The sequence below is a fragment of the Semicossyphus pulcher genome, unplaced genomic scaffold (genome assembly GCF_022749685.1).
Source record: "Semicossyphus pulcher isolate SPU_LCO1_2020_fin unplaced genomic scaffold, fSemPul1.0.p SCAF_9, whole genome shotgun sequence".
Classification (NCBI taxonomy): Eukaryota; Metazoa; Chordata; class Actinopteri; order Labriformes; family Labridae; genus Semicossyphus; species Semicossyphus pulcher.
In genome coordinates this window covers 14,849,596-14,873,546 of record NW_027211770.1, presented here as the reverse complement: position 1 = coordinate 14,873,546, position 23,951 = coordinate 14,849,596, and the positions used below count along the sequence as shown (strand labels likewise).

At 40.9% G+C, this 23,951-nt stretch overlaps 1 protein-coding gene across 2 annotated transcripts in view; it reads left to right on the top strand.

The window, feature by feature from the left end:
- Positions 1–23,951, top strand: part of col14a1a (collagen, type XIV, alpha 1a) — a 136,354-nt gene that overhangs the window by 92,000 nt on the left and 20,403 nt on the right. For both annotated transcript variants that reach the window (XM_069655635.1, XM_069655634.1), the window contains 6 exons: positions 4,926–5,084; positions 6,684–6,761; positions 7,233–7,319; positions 12,344–12,397; positions 16,188–16,283; positions 16,826–16,879. In XM_069655635.1, coding sequence (XP_069511736.1) covers positions 4,926–5,084; positions 6,684–6,761; positions 7,233–7,319; positions 12,344–12,397; positions 16,188–16,283; positions 16,826–16,879 — 528 coding nt within the window. The remainder of the gene's footprint in view (positions 1–4,925; positions 5,085–6,683; positions 6,762–7,232; positions 7,320–12,343; positions 12,398–16,187; positions 16,284–16,825; positions 16,880–23,951) is intronic.

The following is a 23,951-nucleotide window of genomic DNA, read 5'->3' as shown; positions in this document are numbered from 1 at the left end:
TTCTCGTTGAATTTCAGATTCTGTTCCGCTCTGACCCGTTGCCTGCCGCAAAAACCGAGTATGACACTCCAGCGACTCTCGCTGAGCCGTTCTTTTCAGAGGGAGGGGCACGATGCACGCTGGGTGTCGTAGGAATGTAGAATGGGTGAAACCACGAGCTGTTTGTACAACTTTCTCCACAGCTATGGTGCCAATTTCAAATATTATTGCTTCTATCGATTACAGAGAAACACCAGCTTTGGCTTCTTCCAGGAGCGAATTGCTCCTTTAAAGACAAAACTTTTGCACTTCCCATGATTTGATGCTCTACTGCTCCCTGTCGCCCTCAGAATGGACCACCCGAGACCATAAAAGTTTTTTCTTCCCTCTGAATCTCTGGCAGTTTTTATTTCCCTCAATCACCAGGAAATATTTGTATGTAAATGATGTTGTACCAAATTAGTCAGACTGAATGGAAATTGCAAATGTTGATGACATTCCCCCAATAAAAGCAATTTTCTGCTCACTTGAGACGAGAAAGTAGTTTGTGAAAGTATAAATTATGGAATAAATAGTGATGCAGACGCCTGTACTGAATAAATAATGTCAGTGATTCGGCCTCCAAAGGCCGAGTGAATGACAAATTGACATTGTAAAACACTTTGGCATAAAATATCAGCAACAGTAGCCGAATGATAACAGCCTGCTGGATGATAATCAATTCTTTTCTCTTTGTGGACACGTTCTTTGAAGTAACCTCACTGTTCAGGAGGTGTGTTTGCTCCAGCAGCGCGGATGGAAGCGGACCGTTGGATTTATTGTTACATTTTAAGAGATTGGTCTTAGACAGTGTTGTTATTGGCTGTGTTCTTTCTTGTTTCAGACTCTCTGTGGTTTTCTGCTGAAAACGAACAAACTCCAGCCCACCAACTCTTTGCCTGTCGTTCTTTATCGCACTTTTCAAAATGTCAGCGAGTAGCTGTCCGTCACTCTCTGCGCCTTTTGTTCTTCTCCATTGTTTTCAGTCTTTCTGCTGGAGAACATGACAATGTTGAGAGAGGGAACAGATGCAGGAGACTGTCTGGCAAGAGGAAGTGTTCGTCAGCGTGAGACAGGATGACAAGTGAATAAGAGGAGTGTCCGTGTGCGTGTGCGTGTTTGTGTGTCTGTTATAAAGGGATTACCATATGAAGACACCTCGTGTGAAAGCAGGAATACCCAGCAGGATCTGTCACGGCTCAGCGCAGCACCCACACAAACAAACAAACAAACAAACACACACTGAGAGAAACACAGACGCCAGAAAAAGGTAAAGGAGAGAGAAAGCAGAGAGGAGGAAGACAAAGATGTGGAACAGAATGAAAAACACACAGAGACACATAAAAAGAAGTAAAGGTTATATTACTCAGAACCAGATTTTTAAGCGTAAGAACACATTTTGTTTCCCCCAAATGATACATTTCCACATTAAACAGTTAAAGAGGGAAATTGAAGTCGTCTTTGTGTGCTGTAAAACTGTACATCAGGAAATGCCCTGCTCCGGTGTGCTGGGAGCTTTCTAACTTACAATAATCCCTTTTTCATAGAATGTAATCCCACATTCACCAAATGAATGTTTATTATAAAGCTGTTTCCATAAATGTTGGCAGCTTATTGGCAAGAAGACGGAGAAACGAATACGGAGAAACAAAAGCAGCGACTGGATATGAACGTGTTGTGTTTGTGGAACGGACAGATTTGGGCCGACTGACTGAAGCTGTGTTGGTTTGTGTATGCAGGGAGAAAAGGATAGTGATACAGCATGTGGCTAACAAAGACATATGGTGCTTGGATCCCTTTTTCCTGATGACCAACAACCTAATGATTATTTCAGATAGAGAAAAAACACTGCAGAGGGAAATGTAAAGACATTTCTTCCACTGACAGAGGTTTCAACAATTTTATGGTGTTAACTTTCGAGGCTTTTCAAATTTAGTCTCTGAGCGATAAGCGTGTCCCGGTTATCTGGATTACAGCTTTGCGAGAGTGATGAGGTGGGAGGAATTAGACAGTGACTAAACAATGAAGGGATACAGTGGATCCTTGGAAGGGAAAGACTGAACGTGAGCTGAAATAACAATTGTATTGAAAGTGATATTCTCTAACACGCTCAAAATAATCACACAAGCTTTTACGGGCATAAAAAAGCACACTGTGCTGTATGCATGCAAACAGACACACACACACACAAGCACAATAAAGCACACACACTGCGCATGCCCCGCTTTAAGTGCAGGTCACAGACGGCTGAGTCAGCAGACACACTGATAGCTTCATCTACTTCAACTCACATTATCTCTCACAGCATGTTTAAAAACTGCCATAACAGTTTCAGTGTGTGTGTGTGTGTGTGTGTGTGTGTGTGTGTGTGTGTGTGTGTGTGTGTGTGTGTGTGTGTGTGTGTGTGTGTGTGATATTTTCCCAGTCCAATCATTATATTTGAGACATTACATCACTACTTGTGTTTAGAAATAACAGAGTGAATGTGCTGATTTTACCTCTCACTGAACTTTGCTCTTTCATCTCTTGGTTTAAAATATTTGCTTACGATCTTTAGTTTTAATCATCTAATGACATTAAGTCATTCTGTGTTGAGCTATAAATACACCCAGAAAGCAATACAACACAAAGGACCATTTTTAGTCGCTCTCTCTGTTGATTTTTCCTTGTTTGACATTTAGATTCAGTAAAGTTGATAGTTTAGAGTTCAGGATGTTTGCTATGAAAGTTCAACAAAGTTTTTATTCAACTTGTGAGATGACTAGAAAGTTATAATGTGCAGCATGACAAAAAATAATGCAGCTCTCTCTGTGGTTTAAGATATAAAAAGTAATATGTCTCATTCCTGAAACATGATGAGAAAGAAGACTCCTGATAACGGAAACAATAAAACCACCTGCAGAGAGAGATATAAAGAAATGGGATTCGTTACATTTAAGAAAGATACTGTTGATGTGTAAGACAGCAGAAACATTAGAAAACATAAGAGCGTGTACGTTTGTGTTGATAATTCTTCATGTAGAGGCAGAAGTGTTCGCTGTGGATTAATCCTGTAGTTTCCAGTCAGTCATCTGACCGGCCAGGATCAGCACAGACTGATCAAAATGATGCTGCTGACATATTCTTGTAATCAGTTTGTTTTTCTTTTGTGTTTTTGGCTTTGTTGCCAGACTATAAAACTGTCTTTATATTGAGGTTAGTGTCCTGTCTGCCTGGGGGCTATCCAATCAGATGAACAAAAACAGCAGTATGTTTAAATGAGCTTTAAATGCATCCATTCTTCACAAACACTGGATGGTATTTGATTTTCGTACAGACTTTCACGTGCTGGAGTTAAAATATCTTTCATAATTTCTTGAACTGAATTATTTTGCATTTGTAGCTAAACTTATACAACAATAAAACCCCACAATGTGCACTGTGAGAAAGTCTTTACAAGTTTATTCTCATATTGTTCTGGAGAAAATAAAGCACCTGCTGACTGGCTGGAAAAGCACATCCCTGAATCTTAAATACACTGACTGCTTGTATCATGTGCACGCGCTGAATACGTGTCGACATGTGGTGGAAAAATATTGAAATTAGGTTTTTTGTTATCTTTTCCTTTAAAATAACTTGTGCATAGAACCGAGCAGTAAATTAAAATTGAACACCATTTTTTATGACGCTTTCATGAAGCTCGAACTCAAGCACAGAAGAAATGGTTCAAACTGCCAATTTTCAAGTATAAACTTCCTCCAGACTCAAAATCAGTCTGACTCACTGCAGTGGTAAATGTAGGAACCAGCTAGCCTGAAAGAGATTCTCACACACACACACACACACACACACACACACGCACGCACACACACACACCACAGATAACCATACATTTTTATACACCTTTGACATTTCAGTGTCCTGTATTCATTCCCTAACCACGGATATGAACCTTAACATCCACCTCTTAATGCCACTAAGTACCTGAAAAATGCCTGCACCTTACCGGATTTTTCATCTTTTGTATTTCAAAGTTCAACACACACACACACACACACACACACACACACACACACACACACACACACACACCCTGCCCAGTGAAGTGTGCAGAATGAAAGATGAGAACAGAAAGTCATTATAAAGCAGCCGTCCAGACGTCAGCAGAGGAATGAGCTCTGACACTCGAATATGAACTTTGTCTAACTCCACATTAGCTGCACGTTGCCACTGTGGGTATGTGCGTGTGTGCGTGCGTGTGCCTGTTCCGATCACAGTGTGTATTTTTATTGAGGGTGTGAAAGAAGGAAAGAGTGTTACAAAACCTCCCATTATGGTGAAACATGCGAGCGTTAATAGTCTAGTTTATTACTATCGTTCAGCGGGTTGCAGCCCTCTTTGCTCATTAACCGTGCGACCAGTTGAATTTCACAGTTCATGGCACCGCCGGTGGTTTCCTCTAAAGCGGGAGTTTGAGCTCACAGACACTCTGAGGGACAGACCAATTTGTGTGCTTTTATCCTGCATTTATAAGCAAAGGAACACATTGTTACCAGGATCAGTCAGTGATGAGACGGCTTGTTGTTGTCGGTGCATAAAAGCGGTAGTCAAATGTTTTGTATCCTGGCTGATCTTAGAGACAAAACCTGAGAAAACGTTGTGCTTGATGTGCCTTATTATTGACTCGTTCTATTCATTTGTTTGTCTTTATGTCTGTTTAGATATTTAACACAGTAATGCAGGTTAACACAGACTAAACAAGGACGACTGCATAGACAAAATACTCACTGAAATAATGCAGACAGCTCTGATGTATCTCTTTAAACTGTTGGTGTTTTATTAAGCCATTGGTATTTAAACATCTCACTATAACTCTTTCTTATGCACATTACTCTCTTTTCCTCTTTCTCTGTGTCTCTCTCTTACAGCTCCATGTAACCATCAGCAAGACGTCTGTGAAGGTGGTGTTAGATTGCTCTGTGGCTGGGGAGAAATCCATCAACGCAGCTGGAAACATCACCACCGACGGAGTGGAGATCCTCGGAAGAATGGTTCGGTCCCGAGGCAGGCGGGACAACTCTGCTCCAGTCAGTATCAGTTCTTGTCTGCATCTTTGTTTAGTGATCTTTAAATGCAACCTCCTTCTTCGTCTTCACAATGTGCTCGGTTAAAGATGTTTTTTAATGCTTCTTCCCACGGCAGGTCAGGCTGTATGGTGTAAGAGTAGGCACAAATGAAACCCTGCTTTGATAGTGATCTGCATCCGGCTGTTAGAATTGTCCCTTGTGCGTTGTTTTTTGGAAATGATGAATCTGCAATTTGTTTCTGTGAACCATTATGGCCTTTTATAATTTCACTTCAAACCATTTAAGTGAGTCACTCAGTGGGCGTTAACTTTATTTACTGCAAATGGAACAGTATAAAGTGCTGTACAAATACTTTATCATCCGTCCACAGCCCATTAAGAAGCGCAAACACAAGCATAATAATGAACTTTTGGCACACAGGCAAGGGTGAAGGTGAGATATCGTGGGCTTCAGGGAATACTGAGAATGGCTGTTAGTAAATTTATACTTGTTAGCTGCTCCAAAGAAAATTATCAGCTGGAAAATGCTGCGTGAGGAGCTTTTTATGATGGATTATAAAGAATATTGTGGCATATTGTAAACGTTACACCAGGCTGACCTTTATAAGGCAGTAAAGAGGGAGATTGTTGATTCAAAAACAGGTCTTTAAAAAATAATACCATAATGGTAGCTTTTTCTGGAATTTATAATAAAAAAAGAAACATTACAAGATCAAGCCTGGTTTATTATTGTGTAAATGAAACTGTAGCAGAGAGAAAAACACCCAGTTTTCCTCTAGACAAAAGAATAGTTGACTAGTGATCCTGGGTCTGATTGTGTTTAAAGTAATAATCTCGAAGATTTTCATTTAAATGAATGTCTGTTAAGTCACTATCTATCACCGAATGAGGTAACACAATGGTGATTAGTGGCCCACTGATGAAAGCCTTTGCATTTGCAGTATTATGGACTGGGTGTCTGGTGTGACTTATGTGGAAAAAATCACAAGTGGCGCCCAGTTAGTGACGCGTTTTCCATCAGCCAGCAGTGGTTGGTCTGCCAGAGAGGGTAGGCGGAGCTAAGCGGCTGCTTTTCCGGTCTCTGTTGCGAGTAAAGAGTAATCTACTATGGCTGAACAAACAATGAAAAGATCGATGACTACAGATACAACTTAAAAAAAAAGTGAAAATCCAAACAAAAAGAAACAAATTCGACGCTCAGATGAAGGCAAACAGTCTAAAAAGGAAATTGACCGTCAGTGAGGAAAATCAAGAGTGGACGTCACACATGCGACACTGTCTGGATAAGGATAAGTGTGCTCCTACAATTACCGTTTATTGCCATAGGTGTCGCCATAGAGAACGAAACTGAAATCTTCGAGATTATAACTTTGACTTCCGGGAATTTCCATAGTTTTAGTTCCTTCTGTGGTATAAACATGTAGCATGTTTAATATGGATTTTTGTGTGATGGTAAATGTGTGTGTGTGTGTGTGGATGGTTAGACATGTAGAAACTTCCTGACTAATGATGTAAGTTTTACATCTACATCAATGTGTTGACTGATCATATTGTACTTGCAGTGTTAACGTACGAGGTCTGTGTGTGCGTGTGTTTGCAGTTCCAGCTCCAGATGTTCGACATCATCTGCAGTACGTCCTGGGCCAGCAGAGATAAGTGCTGTGAGCTGCCAGCATTGGTAAGAAACACAGGCAGATACTCTCTGACACACACACACACACACACACACACACACACACTAACACACTTTTCTACATAATTTCCAGCCTCTGGTCTCCTCTTTAAGAGTAGAGTCGTTTAGGGCTATGACTAATACAGCCTTAGATAATTGGAGTAATGATTGCTGATTAGGATCAAATTTGTGATGAAACCAGAATTTAAGCCAAACTACTTTGAATCTCCATGAATGGTTGTTAGCGCTGGCTAATGGTAGCCGCAGCAAATAGTCCCTGTGGTCAGGTGGATTTATTATATAATTTATTAGATAGAATTGCACCTAATCAGCACCTTGAGAGCTCTCTTTGTCCCACATATACAACTCAAGGCGGAATCACCCGAGCACCAATCATCCGCAGTTATGATGCAGCTCATGTCTCGCCTGAATACACACACTGTACACGCTTCTGTATGTATTTCTGTGTGTTTTCAGAGAGTGGAGGAGCAGTGTCCGTCCATGCCTCATGCCTGCACCTGCTCCCAGGACAGCAAAGGGCCTCCGGGACCTTCTGGACCTCCTGTAAGAGCTCCTAATTCACTCACTGAATTACATTGTCAGACTCTTGTGCTCCATCCAGTATGAAGAGCATCTTCTTCAGCCTGTTTCTGTGTTTTATGTGTGTCTGTCTTTCCACAGACATGTGTAGAACTCTTTACAGATGTCTCCCTTCCGCTCTCTTTATTTGTTTCCCCCCTCTGTCCGTGGTATACTCATTATTTTTGGTCGGTATACCTCAATGCAATCATTAACAGAGTCTCTCTTTGATCCTGGGTTCTCTTATTCACTTTGATTTACCAGAGACTCATTAAATAGGGTTTTCTTTGTAGAAAAATGAGCTTTGAATTGTTTGTTTTCTTAGGATTATTATTGATTGATATATGAAAATGTATTGGAAGTTTAGCCATGCTGGTGTACACGAAAATGGGAGAAAGCTCACATTCTTTGTGTAACATTAGAGACAGAGAATAAGCTGCGAGCTAGGACTGAGTATTTGCCGTATTTTCACCTTCTGTTACTGTTGTTCTTGCTGTCGGCTTTTTGAAGTTGATCTAATACACCCGGTTTAACAGAATCTCCGTTGCTATGCTTTGTTCTCAGTTTTAGGAATGAAATATACACAACAGCTTCCACACAGTCAGGGTATCAAGGGATGCTTTTTCAGGTCCCCAAGAAAAATTAAAAATTCATCTCCACAATAAAAGTCCAGTTCAGTCAGACAACTCCCGTTGTAATAGTTTGAAATGTTTATTGCAGCAGAACATAGTTTGTGTTTGGCGTCTAGCTTCCGACTTTATCACTCCTCCCAGATTTATTCTACATGCAGAAGTTTGAGGAGTGACGAGATAGTGTCTCAAACCCTCTAGCTGGAGCCTATAGGGTGGATGCTGGGGTGGTGGTGGGGCTGAAAGTAAGAGTGCAGCGGTGGCAATGACAGAGCAGAGGGAGAGACCAGAAATCTTGCAGCTTACAAAGACCGCCATTTGGGAGAAAGTGTTTGTCAGGTGATTGTGGAGAATGGCGCAAGTCAATTGTGAAATCAGTGCAGCGTGAACTAGCTCGCAGGTGTGGCTTTTGCCTTTCATCTATAGGACAGCTGAAGATAGACAGGAAATGTTGGGAGTAGAGAGCGGAGGATGACATGCACCAAATGATCGGCAGTCCGGGAGTCGAGCCTGTGATCAGTGCGATGAGGACTACAGTCTCTGTACATGGGGCGCCCGCTCTACCAACTGAGCTAAACCAGCGCCCCACCGCTCCTGGCAAGTTTTGAGGGAGTGTGCAATTTGCATGAGGCCGTAGGAATGTCCACCAGAGCTGTTTCCTGTGAACTGAATATTTATTTTATAAACATAAGCTCTCTTACATGTCTCTGAGAATTTGGCTGTACATCCAACCAGCCTACTAAGTGCTAAAACTGCTCATTTAAGAGTGACCTTTAATCATGACCAGCCCAAAGCACATCTGTGTAATAATAAGGCTTTTAACGTACTCAATAACTCATAATTATACATATTTGTGAATCGAATGTTTGTCGAAGTTTATATTTTTTATGATAAAAAGTAGAAAAAAACACCTCGGGCGTTTCCTTTGGGGTTTCAGTATGGTGGAGACAGGAGGGATGAGCCTGTGGAGAAGCTGTATTCCTCTCACGCAGGTAAAACCTGATAGAGGCTGAGAGATGAGAGCAAGTAAATGAGCTCATTTACAGCCTGAGACTTCTGTCTATATTCTCTCTTCTCTCTCTCTTCTCTCTCTCTCTCTCTCCCACTTTGCATTTATCATTCTTCTTTCTCTCCTTTCCCCCTGCCCTATATCTTTTTTCTTTTCTCATTTTCTCTCTCTTCACGAGTTCTCTCTCTCTTTATATCCTCTGTTGGATACCGAGGGCATGAGAGGGGTGTAGATCAACACCGGTAGAGTTTGAGAAAGTAATTATATGGCGATTCCATTTATCAAAGCCGATTACAATCCCACCAATTTTTATCCTTGTTCAACGAGCCGCTTCTACTTCCTTATTCTCAGGGTTCTGCCTTTATTGTTTTTTACCTTTTTGTTTTTATCTCTGTCTCTCTTTAATGTTTTGATATATATATACTCCAGGTAGCTGAGCCATGAAAAATGTGCTACCAAAATAATAGTTCATTTAAGAATGAAATGCTGTTGAGCTTACTTTGGAGACACATTTTCTCTCCGCTCTCTATACTGCCTCTCCCTCTCTTTCACGCTGTTGCTCCCTCTCGCACCCAGAGATCAATAACTGTACTGTAAAGCCTTCAACGTTTTCATCGTCTTTCTTCTTTCTCTATCTTCTCTTTTACCTCCACTTCACCCACACGCCTGAGGCTCTTCTTCTATTGTTCTTTTTTTATATCATCATTTAATGCCTCTCTGTGCCCGCGTCTGTCTCTCTGTCTGTGTCTGTTTCTCTCCCCGGCATCAAATGGGCTCCTTATATCACATTTTAACTGCAGCATATGGGCATAGATGAATGGTTTAATGGCGAAATCATAGCCACTTTGTGCTGAAACTGCAAACTTTAGTCACTGGGGTTTTGAGAAAGGAAGAAAAGGCACCGCCATTCTCCTTGTTAACACAATATAATGGTTGTTAAGACCATAAATTTTAGTTATATCCCCTGTGGAAGACAAGCATCCTACAGGCAGGAAAACTTTCCAAATCCTATCAGACTGTGAAAACACAGAGTTCCACTGTAAACAATGGATGTGAACAGATTTTGTTGTTTTGCTGCTGAGACTTTGCTCAGCCTGATAAACCAAGGAGTGTGAAGAAAGCTAGATAAATACCTGAATCTGTGGGGATGGCGGGTGCATTGTCTGAACACACAGACGGCCATGAAAGACAGCTGGAAGGCAAATGAGCTGCAGAGCTCAAGTTGTTTCCGTCTGATCGGAGATTTTAAAGAAAACAGGTGACTTTTTTTTGTTTGTATCAGACTGAATATGTACTCATGTCTATAATAAATCTGCACAGACAGGACAGTGTTTTGGCATCCTGAATTATAGCTCGAGCAGAACTCTGCTCTGCACATACAATCATCATCCCAAACCCTGTTGTGCTTTTCTTTCTGAGAGTAATTTCTGTGTTTGTGTTTGCTGTCAGACACATGTCTCTTCCTGTCTCGCACAGCAGCAGGTCTCTTCAGTTTTTGTAAATCTTTGAGTCATGTTTGAAAAAATATTGATTGCTCCGACTGAATTGCAATCTGTGCCGCCTGATTTGGCACAGACTCCGCTCAATACCCAACATCAGTCAGCAATCAATCTGACATTAAGGAAAACAAGACGGCGCTGCCTGCCATCTCCGTTTGTTCAAATTGAATTGTGCTCATGCTGTTTGAGAGCCAGGCCTTGTTTAAGAAATGTAAATTTGCCTTTGGCATCAAGTTGCTCAGTCAAACAGTAATAACAGCAGGTTTTTTATACTAGTGATTAAAGTCCCAAGAAAAATTTAAACACAAATTGTATTAATATTATTTTATTTGTTTTGTTGCTGTTGAAAGATGATTTCAGTTTCTCTGCTGGTTCGCTCGACACGAATCACAGACTCACATTGTTCGCACAACTCCAATAAAAACAACTTGTAGACAGACTGCTTATTTGACGAGCATAATCAATCATTTTCAATCACTCCTGTATTTTTCTCCCAAAATGATTTTTCCAGAGCGCAGTTGTTGCTACAGAAGTGCTCTTGTTTAATTCCTTTGAATAAATATTGATCTTTGGCTGCCAACAGGAGAAATTAAATGATTAAAAGTCTACCTTATTTCAGCTCTCACATACCATATGTAGATAAGCAAGTAATTGGTTGTCCTTTCTCCTCTCCATATGGCTGTTTAAGGAACATTTTCCAGCACGGCTCCACTGTTGACACATCCACCTTCTGTGCACAAATGCATCTCAGTATAGCTGAAGCTTACACGCAGCTTCTTAGTTCGAGTGTGTATCTTCATTCTGGCTGTCGTCTGCAGGTTTTTTCGTTGGCTCTGTGAACCGGCAAGTATTGTTTCACAGCGAGAAAACACAGAAAAATTCCCTCTTTGTATCTTCCTTGACTAAGAAGGATGAACACTGGAAGACACCTTCTTAAATGTATCCCTAAAACTGCTGAAGTGTTGTTTTACCTCCAGTTGAACTAGAGCATGCACACAAGTACAGAAGATGTTGTCCCTTCCCTACAGAGGAACAGATCAGTTCATTGCCAGTGTAGTAGTGTGGGAGGAATCATTACAGCCACAAATACATATAAATGGGCATGTGAGTTTTATACTACAATAGATTTCAAAAGTCAAAAACAATCCCGCAGTGGTGAGAAAAGTGGAAACATGCGCCCTTAGATTTTTAATTGATCTGTGTGAATAATAACACGTTGTGCTAAAAGAGATCTGTGTCAGTGCAGCAGATTCTCTCTGCAAGCTGTTTAAGTAAAAGACAGTGGGAGTAAATGACTCCAAAGCAACAAACATCAATGGTTAAAACTGAGATAATTGGAAGACTCTGCTTTGATCTAATAAGATGTAGTATATAGAAACTGGTATTCAAGTGATGACTTAAGTAGCACTTCCCTCCTGCTTTTATCTCTTATATTCCTCCGCCGTGCAGCAACCATCACCACCTGTCCCCTCTGGCTAAGTACTGTAGGAACTACCTCATCGCCCCCTCGTTCCCAGGGGAGACTTATTTAAGCAAACAAAGGAAGAGGATGTATCCCAAATGGGCCAATGATTAACAGATGTGTGTCGTGTCCCTGGATAAACCTTGGGGCTAAAGGGGTCAGCCTGAGGTTCCAGACTCCTGCTGTTACTCACAGACACAGCAGAATGAAGTGAAGCTCAGAGGGGCCGTTTACGTCACAGATCAGCGCCGGCCTCTGTCACTCAAATCTTTAATCCATTCACAAAAAAAAGTCTAGTCCCAGTTTTATGAGATTGTTCAAAATGAATTCAATTTCCATAACTTTTTCTTGGTGCACAACTTTCTCACACTACTTTCATGTTGTTTGACTGTGTGTGTTCGGTGTTTCAGGGCGGTCCGGGCATAAGAGGAGCCAGAGGAGACCGAGGAGAGCCCGGAGTGACGGTTAGTAAAATGCATTTGATTTATGCTTCATCACAACATTCGCCCACATAATGAGTTTCAAAGTGTCCTACTTGCATCTTTTATGAGGTTGAGTCATTTGGTCCAAACTGGGAAAGAAGAAGCACCCCAGTAGTTGACAGTAGTGGGATGGATTGTGGGAAGTGGAACGTTTTCCTTGTGTGCTTTGGCAAACAGGAGTAGGACAGGAAATATCATGGATCAAAGTTGTAAGCACAAACTGTGGGAGCTGGCATAATTTCTCAGATTTTATTGGTGAATTATTTAAACCTTAAAACTTAAAAAAAATATATATAAATTTCTCACACTACTCCCACACTAATAGGTTTTTATTTTAAAACACTTGTAAAACACAATGTTAATACCTAGCTAACACACTACTCTGAGAGTTGTGTAAATGCTGCTGGCCCTGCTGTTGTAGTCTACAGGCAGAAGACTTTTGGAAACAATCCCACAGATGCCAACGATTGCTTCCTGATCGGATCTTCTCAGCACCTCATTGACCTTATTTTCACAGTTCCAGCTTGTTGTTGGTGCAGATAAACAAATCTATGGTCTCCCTTTTGCCATAGCTGTTTTATGTTTGTAGAATTTCCTGCAACTGAGAAACCAACCCCAACCGTTCAGACCTGCCTGTGCATGACCAGTGTACATTCATAGTTGCTTGAATCGTAATCAGATAAACATTTCCGTCGTGTAATATTGATGATTATTTCCAAAATGCTTGTAAAACGCTCAATTGGAGGAAGATTGTTCGTGTTTTAAAACATAGTTTTAGGATATAGTACATTAGTGTGTATTTAGCCGTATATGAAAGGTTAAATCCCGCCCACTCTCTCAAAATGGGTTGACACTGGAGAGCCTCATAATTTTAGATGCCAAAGTTCAGTCAGATTGAACTCTACTTAAGGAAAGTGGTCAGTTTGCAACAGGAAGTGGATACACTTCGCCCACCTTCATGATAAGGGTGAGTGCACACGACAAGATTCTCTTTTAAAGCAGTTTTTACTCATAATCAGAACATGCTGGTCCGCACCTCTACATCCAGGGACAGAACAGCCCCCGTCCGGAAAATCAAAGAAGTAATGAGGGTGTGATCTATACAAAGAGCCTTTTTAACAGCAGCCCACTCCATCCTCCAGACTGGATGTGAAGACCCTTGGGCTCAAAGAAGTGGTCATTTTGGTGAAACCTATATTAACATTTTCCATCTATTCCTTTCAGGCTTAAGGCAGACTCTTATCACAACTGTTTATATCTGTTTTTTTAGAGGACGCTGCTCCAATAAATCATGTTCTGGACTATTAATGAGAGATTTGCTGTAGAGTTTGCATCTGCTTTAGTTTTGCTTTGGCAGTCCAGTCCAAACTGTTACAAACCCTCCAGCTGTGACCGTCAATACAAAGCCTGATACTGCTGGAAATGTCTCAGAACTCAGATCCCATTATTGTTATTTAGGCTTTTCTTCTTTGAAAGCAGCAACAGGGGTCCCGCCTCCTCTTCTCAGACACACAGAGCTGTCAGTCAAGAGCATACGGTTGTTTATCTCAGCCATATGACTCTGTTGAGTGACAGTGTATGGAGTGCAGAACATGACGGCCCACCCAGAACTTTAATCTCAGCACATGTAGCGAGAAAAATGAATGTAAGACGGGATCAAACTCATGCGAGGCTTTCTCGATGCCGGCCATGTGTGTTGTGTTTGATGGATGTGATTGTGCTATTTTTGGAGTGAGATGTCCTGCTGGCACACACACACACACACACACACACACACGCACCCACACAATGCACTGCACACAGTTATATATTAATACAAGTCTGCCAGATCACACTCGTCTTAGCTCAGCATTTCTACCTCTGTAGCTGAGCCAAGTTTATTTCAATAGCTGGATTATTCACTTGTATGAGACCCGCTCCTCCGTGAATTCATCCATTTTAATTCTCACTAATCAGTTTAAGTACATTTCTTGTTACAATGTAAGCACTTATAAATGGGAAATAAGTTATCAAAACAAACCTCAAAGTAATTCAAATCCTTAAATCATTTTGAGTATTTTGGCGCCATCGTCTAGCTAAACATGACTCAACACATTTAGGCCTCTGTTTAATTCCTTCCTCACTTCATTCATGTATATCATATCCAACAATCCTTTTGATTGTTTGCATGGTTAGCAAAGACATGAAGCCAGTTACTTCAAGGTTGAACAGTAAGATAATAAATACAGCCAGTGTGACGATCGCTTTGGTTACGGCAGCTGCCGAGCCAACGAGCTACGAATGCTGTGAATCAGTGGTGGTTTGTAGGAATTCTTTTAATCTGACTCCCACTGCAGGACCCCGTCAGCAGCTCGAACATGAGGATCAAATACATAACCTGATAATAGATAAAGGGAGTAGTGTCCACATCTATTTCTTTTAGTATAACTGTTTATCCATGCTGCCAATGGGCCCACAAGAATGTGCTGAGAATGTTGAAGAGAGATTTTTGTTTCAACTTGATCTTAAAGATATAATCTGCAAGATTTTCATGTGAATAAAAGTCTGTTAAGTCACTATCTATCGCCGAATGAGGTAACACAATGGTGATTGAGCTTATGGCCCACTGATGAAAGCCTTTGCATTTGCAGTATATAGTTTTATTATGCACTGGGCGTCTGGTACGAAAAATCACAAGCGGCGCCCAGTTAGTGACGCGTTTTCCATCACCTAGCAGTGGCTGGTCTGGCAGAGAGGGTAGGCGGAGCTAAGCGGCTGCTTTTCCGGTCTCTTTCAGTGTTGCGAGTAAACAGTAATCTACTATGGCTGAACAAACAAAGAAAAGATCGATGACTACAGATACAACTTCAAAAAAAACCCTCCTGTTGTGTTCAGGTCAAATCTGACAGATTTACAACTTATGATATCCTCCACACCAGGCATTTGAACACATAAAATTGCTGATCACCACTTTAATTGAATTTTGAGAAGTTCAGTCAACTTTGTAACACCTGTGGTGTTCTCGGTCAAAGGAAATAAATGGGTAACTCTCAATTATGTTCGTCCGTCAGATGGAACACATCCCCATTCACACCCACACATCTACACAGTCCCCCACGAGGACAACACATTTCAGACTGAACAATTTTTGAACCAGAGATAGAGGAGGATGTCTTAGAAATGGAAGACAACGTCGATGGATTTTGGATTATTATTGGTTTTTGTGTTAATGTAAGGGGGGACAAACGGACACGACAGGAGGGATAAGTGAAAATCCAAAGAAAAAGAAATCAATTTGACGCCCAGATGAAGGCAAACAGTCTAAAAGGGAAAGCGACCGTCATCAAGAGTTACAACCGGAGCCAACCGTGGACGTCACACATGCAACACTGTCTGGATATCTCGGAAGTGTGCTCCAGCAATTACCGTTTATCACCATAGGTGCCGCCAAAGAGAACAAAACTGAGATCTTGGAGATTATAACTTTTAAGTGTTGAGTAAGTGGAGATTTTGAGGAGATGGACACACATTAATTACCTCAGCCAATATAAGTGTAACATTGTCATAATTTTCCATTTTCAGATTTTTGAAAGAGCTTTAATGAGAACTTAAAGCATGTAGATTTGACCTGCATGTACATGTTAAGATAGATGTTAAGTTCTGTCATATACGTAACTTAAGACGTTAACATTTCACTTTTTGTTTTTGTTTTAGCTATAAGGGATGTTTTTCTAAAGGATGAGCTTATAACAGAACTTTGAAACATTAAAATGGCATGTTGTTGTTTTCACAGGGACCTCAGGGGCCGTCGGGAGAGATTGGCCCCCCTGGTCCTTCAGGACCGCCCGGTCCTCAGGGACCCAGCGGGCTCTCTATTCATGGGCCCCCGGTAAGACTTTGCTTTAGTGTGTTTACCAAAGGCCAGTATAATGTCATTTTTTCCAGGGTCCAATACCAACTCCTGGAAATTCCTCTTGAATAATTCAGTATTATGATTTATTTGAACTGCTGTTTAACTTTCCCTCTCAGAACACACAGCTTCTCTAAACTTTGTGGTAACATCAAAACGAAAACATTTAGAGAAATGAAACTGGTACAAGAATAGCAATACATCTATTATTCCTCAGCATCACTGCTGCATTAAAAAATAATGGAAGCATTAGTCACAAAACGCATGCTGTTTTCCATTTCACTTCCACCTGTCTGCAGTATGATCCTAACGTGCGCAATTAGCCGTAGTATTGAGATGTTAACCGCCCACTAATATAGTCTGCATCAGATAGACCTCCCAGACCTTTGAAGTCCTGAGAACAGACTCACTGCAGCCGAGCAGCTTATTAAGATAACGGATGTTGGTTTTTCTCGTTCTGTGGTAGCTCTGGGTGAGACCACTGGTCCAGCTTAGATGTAATGACAGTGTTTGTTTTACAGGGAGCTGCTGGAGATAAGGGAGAGAGAGGAGAGATCGGACCAGCCGGACCCATGGTAAGACATTTCTCTAAAGAAAGATGGATGAGGAAGTGTGTGTTGGTATGAATGCCTACATCTCCCAGAGGGGCGGCTTTTTAACAATCTGTCTGACGTGACTTCTCCTTCTGTTTTTGTCCTGACCAAATGAGCAAAATAGTGTCGGTATATAACAAATGCAGCTTTGTGTGTGTGTGTGTGTGTGTGTGTGTGTGTGTGTGTGTCTCTGTGTGTGTGACTTTGTTTACAAATTGCTCTCCTCTGTGTATGTATGGAGAATATAAATGAGTCCTACATCTGTTATCAGTGAGGTGTTATGGTCCAGCAGGCTCGCAGAAATGAGACTTGTTGCACAATGCCGACGTATTTCTGTATCTAAATGAGTTGAAACATTTGACTCTCTTCTACACTATCATCATACATGCACAGTAGAAGCTGACTCACAATGATGTTTAGACTGCCACTAAAAGAGATACTACATGAATACTTGCTGTGTACTGATTTAAATTTAAATGACATACTATTATTCAGGTCATATAGAAAGCTTTAAACTGCTGCAGCTAGCTAAGCTACTTAACTGACATGGAGGTTTGTTCACTTGTTTATAAAAGGTGAAAATACCTGTGCAATAGAACATCAAATGTATTTATTCGCACAAATATCAGTTTGGACAAAAGAACATTTTTTACCTGAAGTATCTGGATTTCTAATTAAAATGACTTCAAACAACTTAAAGGCCCGTTATCCTGATGGGATTAAATGCATCTTTGCTATTGATCTGTCGTCCCTCCTGCTTTTAACATTTGTATTTAAATCAGTTTAATACATTTATATGACATGTACAGGCTGCATGGTGGTGCAGTGGTTACCGCTGTCGCCTCATAGCTAGAAGGATTCTAGTGTGAATCCCGGTTCGGACGTAATGGGCCTTACTATGTGCAGTTTGCATGTTCTCCCCGTGCATGTGTCAGTTCCCTCCAGGTACTTCATTTTCCTCCCACAGTCCAAACACATGCTCGTTAGGTTCATTGGTGACTCTAAATTGCCCGTAGGTGTGGGTGTCAGCATGAGTGGTTGTCTGTCTCTGTGTGTCAGCCCTGTGATTGTAGTGTACCCTGCCTCTCACCCAATGACAGCTGGGATAGGATCCAGCCCCCCCGCAACTCTGAAGAGGATAAGCAGTATAGAAAATTGATGGATGGATGTGACATTTATGTGGTACATTTAGATTTGTGCTTTACAGGTTGTTGAAATGAACCAAACAACTTGAATTCTACTGGAGTCAATGCTGAGAGTTGAAATTAAACTTTAAGCTTTAGCAGGAGTTTAGCTGGACTCTAATATGATTTAGCTACTGTCTCCTGAAAACTTGGCAAATGACCAAGTTGTTGCTTAATTAAAATGGATATAATTTAATTACAGAGAACAGCTAGGGAAAAATCAGTGAGTAAATGTGTCTTTTAGGCACTTGCTGTGTAGTTAGTTGTCTCTGAGTGCATTAAGAGCAACAAAGACTGTCGTTGCAAAAATGCAATGTTTTTATAGCATCTCAATTTCTTTGTTCAAAACCAAATATGTAGTTACTGTATATTAACTTTTTCAATGCTGGTTTTTATTTTGTACAACTAGACATCACAGTGTCATTAATGCAAACACAAACGGAGATCGTTACACATATTCTACCTTTCTTACAGGTGTATATGCTGTGACGAAAGTAGACATTTATCTTCATCAAAATTATATTGAGCAAAGTAACTGTTTTTCTCTAATCTAATGTCTGTATTAACCTGTAGCCTGGACGTAGTTCAAAACCTGGGGAGTTAATGGAAGGAGGGAGTAGGGAGTGTGTGTCTGTGTGTGTGTGTGTGTGTGTGTGTGTGTGTGTGTGTGTGTGTGTGCGTGTGCGTGTGCGTGTGCGTGTGCATGTGCGTGTGTGTGTGTGTGTGTGGACTGTTTTGTTGCTGACACCCACAATCATATTTACACAGACGCAGAGCGGTGTAATGAAATCATTGAGATGTGAATAATCGTTACCAGCGTCTCTATTATTGGGCAGTGAACCAATCAGAGGTGATACTGAATTAATTTAATGTTTTCCTACAGGGAGCCCTGGACATCAGCAAGGACAGACTCTGTATTATTAATAATAAAAAACTCTATTTGTATGGCACCTTTTTAATATAACATGCAGCTCAATGTGCTTCTCTGTAAGGAAATAACATGCACCGAGTGCTTTACGTGAATATGCACATAGAATGAACATAAAAATAAGGATAGAGTGCCTTAATTTATGTAAAATAAGGTTGAAAATTAAACCTAACTAGAAATAATGGGAGAATAAGGCAGAATTAAAAATGCATAACATAAAAAAAAACACAGAATGATGATTAAACTGAAAAAAAATGGATACATAGACAAGATTGTAGTGTAGCAAGTGCAAAGTAACGTGCAAAGAAGTTTCCAGACTGTAAAGTCAAAGCTACTAAAGTAAAGAGAGAAGTTTTAACCCTCATTTTCAATGTTCTAGTAACTCCAGAAGAACCAGGAGAAACTTAAAGAATTTCTTGATACATTTGTATAAAATGACATTCTTCACATAATGCAGGGCTTGAAAACACTGATGATGTTACAAACAGTAGTTTTAGCCGTCACAGTTTCAAGACGCTGCACACCTGCACAGCTGTTAATACTTGACGCTGCGAAGAGCTGCTCTGCTCTTATGTGATGTCAACAAGGTCAATGCACCAAACTGTGTAAGTCATCCCACCGCAACTGGTGCCACAAGAGGGTCAATTAAGCCCACCTTTTTTACGCAAATAAATACGCACATACTCACACGCACACAGAGCCCTGAGAAGAGATCTAAACAGGCTTATTAAGTGAAAACAGCTGTGAAGTGTTACCATGGCTGTACTGAGCCTTTACTACAGAGTTTTGGGGCTTGACTCTGTGCAATATTCTCACTACACTGGTGGGTTAGATATAAAAAGTCTTATCTGTATTTCTGTCTGTCTTTAACAATAGTAGTAAGAAGAATAAGCCATAACTTGCTGTGTTGCAGAGTACTCCTTGCTACATCGTTCTCCTTATTCTTCTCAGTCTGTTTCATTGGCTGATCAGCTCATTATCAACACATCAGATCATCACAGCGTCCTTTAGAGCTGTGGCAAAAAGTCTACGCCTCGCTTTTATTTTGAATGACATGTGGTGGTGTAGTTTATTCACACTCCATGTATCCACTGATTGGGTAAACCCAGCTACAGTTACATTTACAGTCCTGAAACTTGATCAGCCCCGCAGCAGTTGCATTTATGTTGCAAAAATGTCAGAAATCTGGGTCGTGATTCGTCATTAAGGAGGTGGTGGTGGGTCCTGAGGCTAGACCAGTTGAGAACCACTGCTTTAGAGGCTAAATCAAGTGCACCAAACATATTGTGCACGTTTCCAATATTCTTACTACTGCCTTATCATTTATTCTGGATGTCATTAGACTTTTTTTTCTCCGTATTTACTATTCTGTGATCTCTGCAAGTTGTTTAAAGGGGAGATTACAGGAGCAAACGTCCATGAAAGCTCTTCCAGCTGCATCAAACACTGAGTCAGTGTAGATCCTGATGCAGCACTTTCTGCCTGTTGCAGACTGAGAGGAGGTTTGTCCTACAAATACTTTTGATCTAATCGAGCTTACGAACTGGAAAAACAACACAAATCCTGCCTTTATAGACCCAAAGAGATGGGTTTTTTGTCCTTGAGAAACTCCAGTGAGCACCAGAACAAATCCAATAAAATGGTTGATTCTGTTGTGACTCACTCATAGATTCACTAGAGGATTTCACAGAGGGCCGACCACTCTGACTTACAGCTCACGTTTTGCCTGGGATGGATTTTGGAAGATTTTGAGGAAAGGACAAATATGATTTATTTAACATTTCTTTTGTACATGTCAGTAAAAACTCAGCTTCAAAGGCCCTGTCCTGTTTTTGAGAACATTTGGTGGTTTGTGTCTTCATAAGCTCTGTGATGACAACATGTTCCGGGATAATCTAGTAAAACATTCATCTGTGTGGGGATAATACATTTCTGAGGACTAGTGTATAAACTCATTTTAAATTCATTAAAACAGATTTAGCTGCAGTCTGGCTCTCCATGTGGAGCTGACGGTGCACAAGTTTAGATTTTTGGAGACAGCGTAAAGGAAAGTTATTATTTATTTTCCACACCAGAGCTTCTTACAGTCGCTGCTCACATCTGCCCGTCACACATCATATAGAGACGACGCATCATCTGCCTTTCAAGCACACTGCACTCTAAAAGGATGGTCACTTTCTAATAACCCCTCACTCATACTGCGTATCAGGAAGGTCGTCACCTACGGTAGCTCCAAGCGGACATGCATTCAATCATTTTACGATACGAGTTATGATTATTTGATGTTACAGTGGTGCTGCGTTGTCATCTCCAGATAACAAGATAAATAAGTCGAAATCTTGAGGAATAAAAACGGAAATTACTTGATGTCTCGGGAAAACTGAGTAAATAAAATGTATGGATGCATGTCCGCTTAGGGCTTCCGTAAATTCTGCATCCTAATTGTAAGACAAAATGTCACAATGATGATGATAAAACTGACTGTACTGGGCAGGTGTGGAGCAGATAAACAAAGACAGAGGCAGCTGTAAAGACAGTTTGTTGTTAAGCTGCTGCTGATAATCACGTCCCTGATGATCAGAGTTTGTACTTCAGGATTTTAATCTTTTATTCACTTCATTAGAAAGGCATGAATCAGTTTCTTTTGTTGAATTTAGTGATTTAATGAGGCTAGAATTCAGTCGCTGATTGAGAATCATACTCAAAGTGTTTCTGAATTTCTTAAGCTTTTTGATTTTGTTAACCTTTAAGTCCCTTTAAACTAAAATCTCCTTTCCGTAGAACACCAGCCAGATGTTGTATTTCCTGCTGATTATAACTAGGGATGGTCATTTCCAGTCATCTCATTATTCGAATAATCTAAACCTTATGAGCAGGCTAATCTTCTCTGCTCTGGTATCATAACGTGTGCTAACAGGGCTAGCAAATGATGTGAGGCGAGACTGCCTGTTGCCTATCTCCGCTGGCTTCTCCTTGTGCTTTAAGTGCATGTGGTTAAACATCAAACTAGTATTTCTATAGTTTAACACCACATTTCATGCACAGTGCGTTATCGTCGTCTTTTTCGTCAGTAGTACTTCCAGACCACTTTTCCTGGTCACGGCTCACATGGTGCATGTCATTAAAAACTACTTTAGCCGAAAAATACACATGCGCAGGTGCACGAGTAGTGTAACGTAACTCCAATAATGACATCAACAACAACGAGTACTTGAGAAGCAGGAGACTGGAGGTCTGTAACAGAAGATTACTCAACATGGCCTTGCACACAAAAAAACAAAGAATACATCGTCATAGACGAAGTCACGACCAGGTAACCAGTTCATAAAGAGAACAATGAGGAATACGTGACGAGAGTTTGGTATAATTCCTGGATCAGTGTGGTTCACAGAAAAGGTGGAGCGTTGCAGAGGCAGCATGCATGTAGAGCTTCAATGTGTGCTTTTAAATAAAGCTTTTCACTCAACCAAACACCTGAATATTTATAAGATGACACTTTTTCAATCGAGTCCCTGTTTGAATAAGCAATAACGTCTCGTGTCATGAGGAGAGAACGACCAGTCTTCTCACAGAGCTCACCAAAGAGCTGCATCTCCTCCTGATGCAGCACTATCCGGCTCTCCCTCTGCCTGCATAGTCCTATTAATAAATGCTGGCAGCGCTGCCCTGTGCCGCACTATGTTACCGGGTAATAATGTGTTTTGTCAGAGAGAGGAATATGAATGGGTGTGCGCTTAGGTGTGTGTGTATGAGTGTGTGTGTGGCTCAGTGGGGGAATATTGTAGCTTCCAGGGCCCTCTTGTAATATACGAGGGACCACAGAGAATATCACAACTCTAAAACATCAATTACCTTTTCCTGTTTCCTCCCTCCCTCTCTCTCTCTTTCTCTGTCTCTCTCTCTCCCTCTCCGTCTCTCGCTGCAGTAAATATCATGTAACCTTGTCATCAGCGTCCCCTCCGCCTCTGTTTCAATTTGACAGTGAAAAATGCAGCAGCAATGAATAGCAAAATGTTTGTGTTCATGTGTGTGGTCGCTCACCCTCGTTCTGATTATCAGTGGGCGTGTTATCAGGTGATCATTTCTGTGTGTCTGAGAGAGGAATATAGATGTGTGTGCAGATGTATATACTTACCCCCTGTCTCAATGTGTTGGACAAACTATCAGCTGTGTGTGTGTGTGTGTGTGTTCAGTGTAAAGCACCAAGGCTGATGTGTTGAATCAGAATCACTTGCGCGCTTGGAGTCTTATCATTCATGTCTCTGGCCTTCTCGCTCTGAACCTACTCGAGAGGCTGCGTAAGGTGCGTGTCTACTGTGTAGGTGTCTGCTTATGTTTGTGTGTTTTGTTTTCTGGCATCAAATGAAACAGCAAAAACCAGAAACACTTCACTTCAACACTCTAGTTAACATTTTTAAGCACTTTAAAATAGTGTTACACACGATGATGTAGCTGTAAACAGATATAAAGATATTTAAAGTTGTTAAAAATGATTATTAATGAATTTGTTAACAATTATAACCTCTTTAACTTTATGAAGCATCTGTATCTGAGAAATAAATCTAGTCTGGAAAAAGACTCGTTGCTGCCACTTTTATGTCTGTGCTGGACTATATGGATGTTTTATACATCACACCTCTTCTCAAAGCTTACATGCTCCAGACAAATGACTATATATATAGATGGACAACGCGTCTCCATCTGCTCTCATTGTACAAAATTGATGCCAAAATATTCCCAGTGACAGGTGCTGCCATCTTGCGATGGTGACGTCATTTGGAACCAGATTTGCGTAGTAGAGATCAGTGGGTCGAGCCACCGTAGCCACCATAGCCACTTCCGCTAATCAAAACACACATTTAAAGTACTGAAAAAAACAGCAAAGATCCCGCATGCCGGTGTGTTTAACAGCAGAACAGCTACTTTGGTTGGTCTGAAGCAG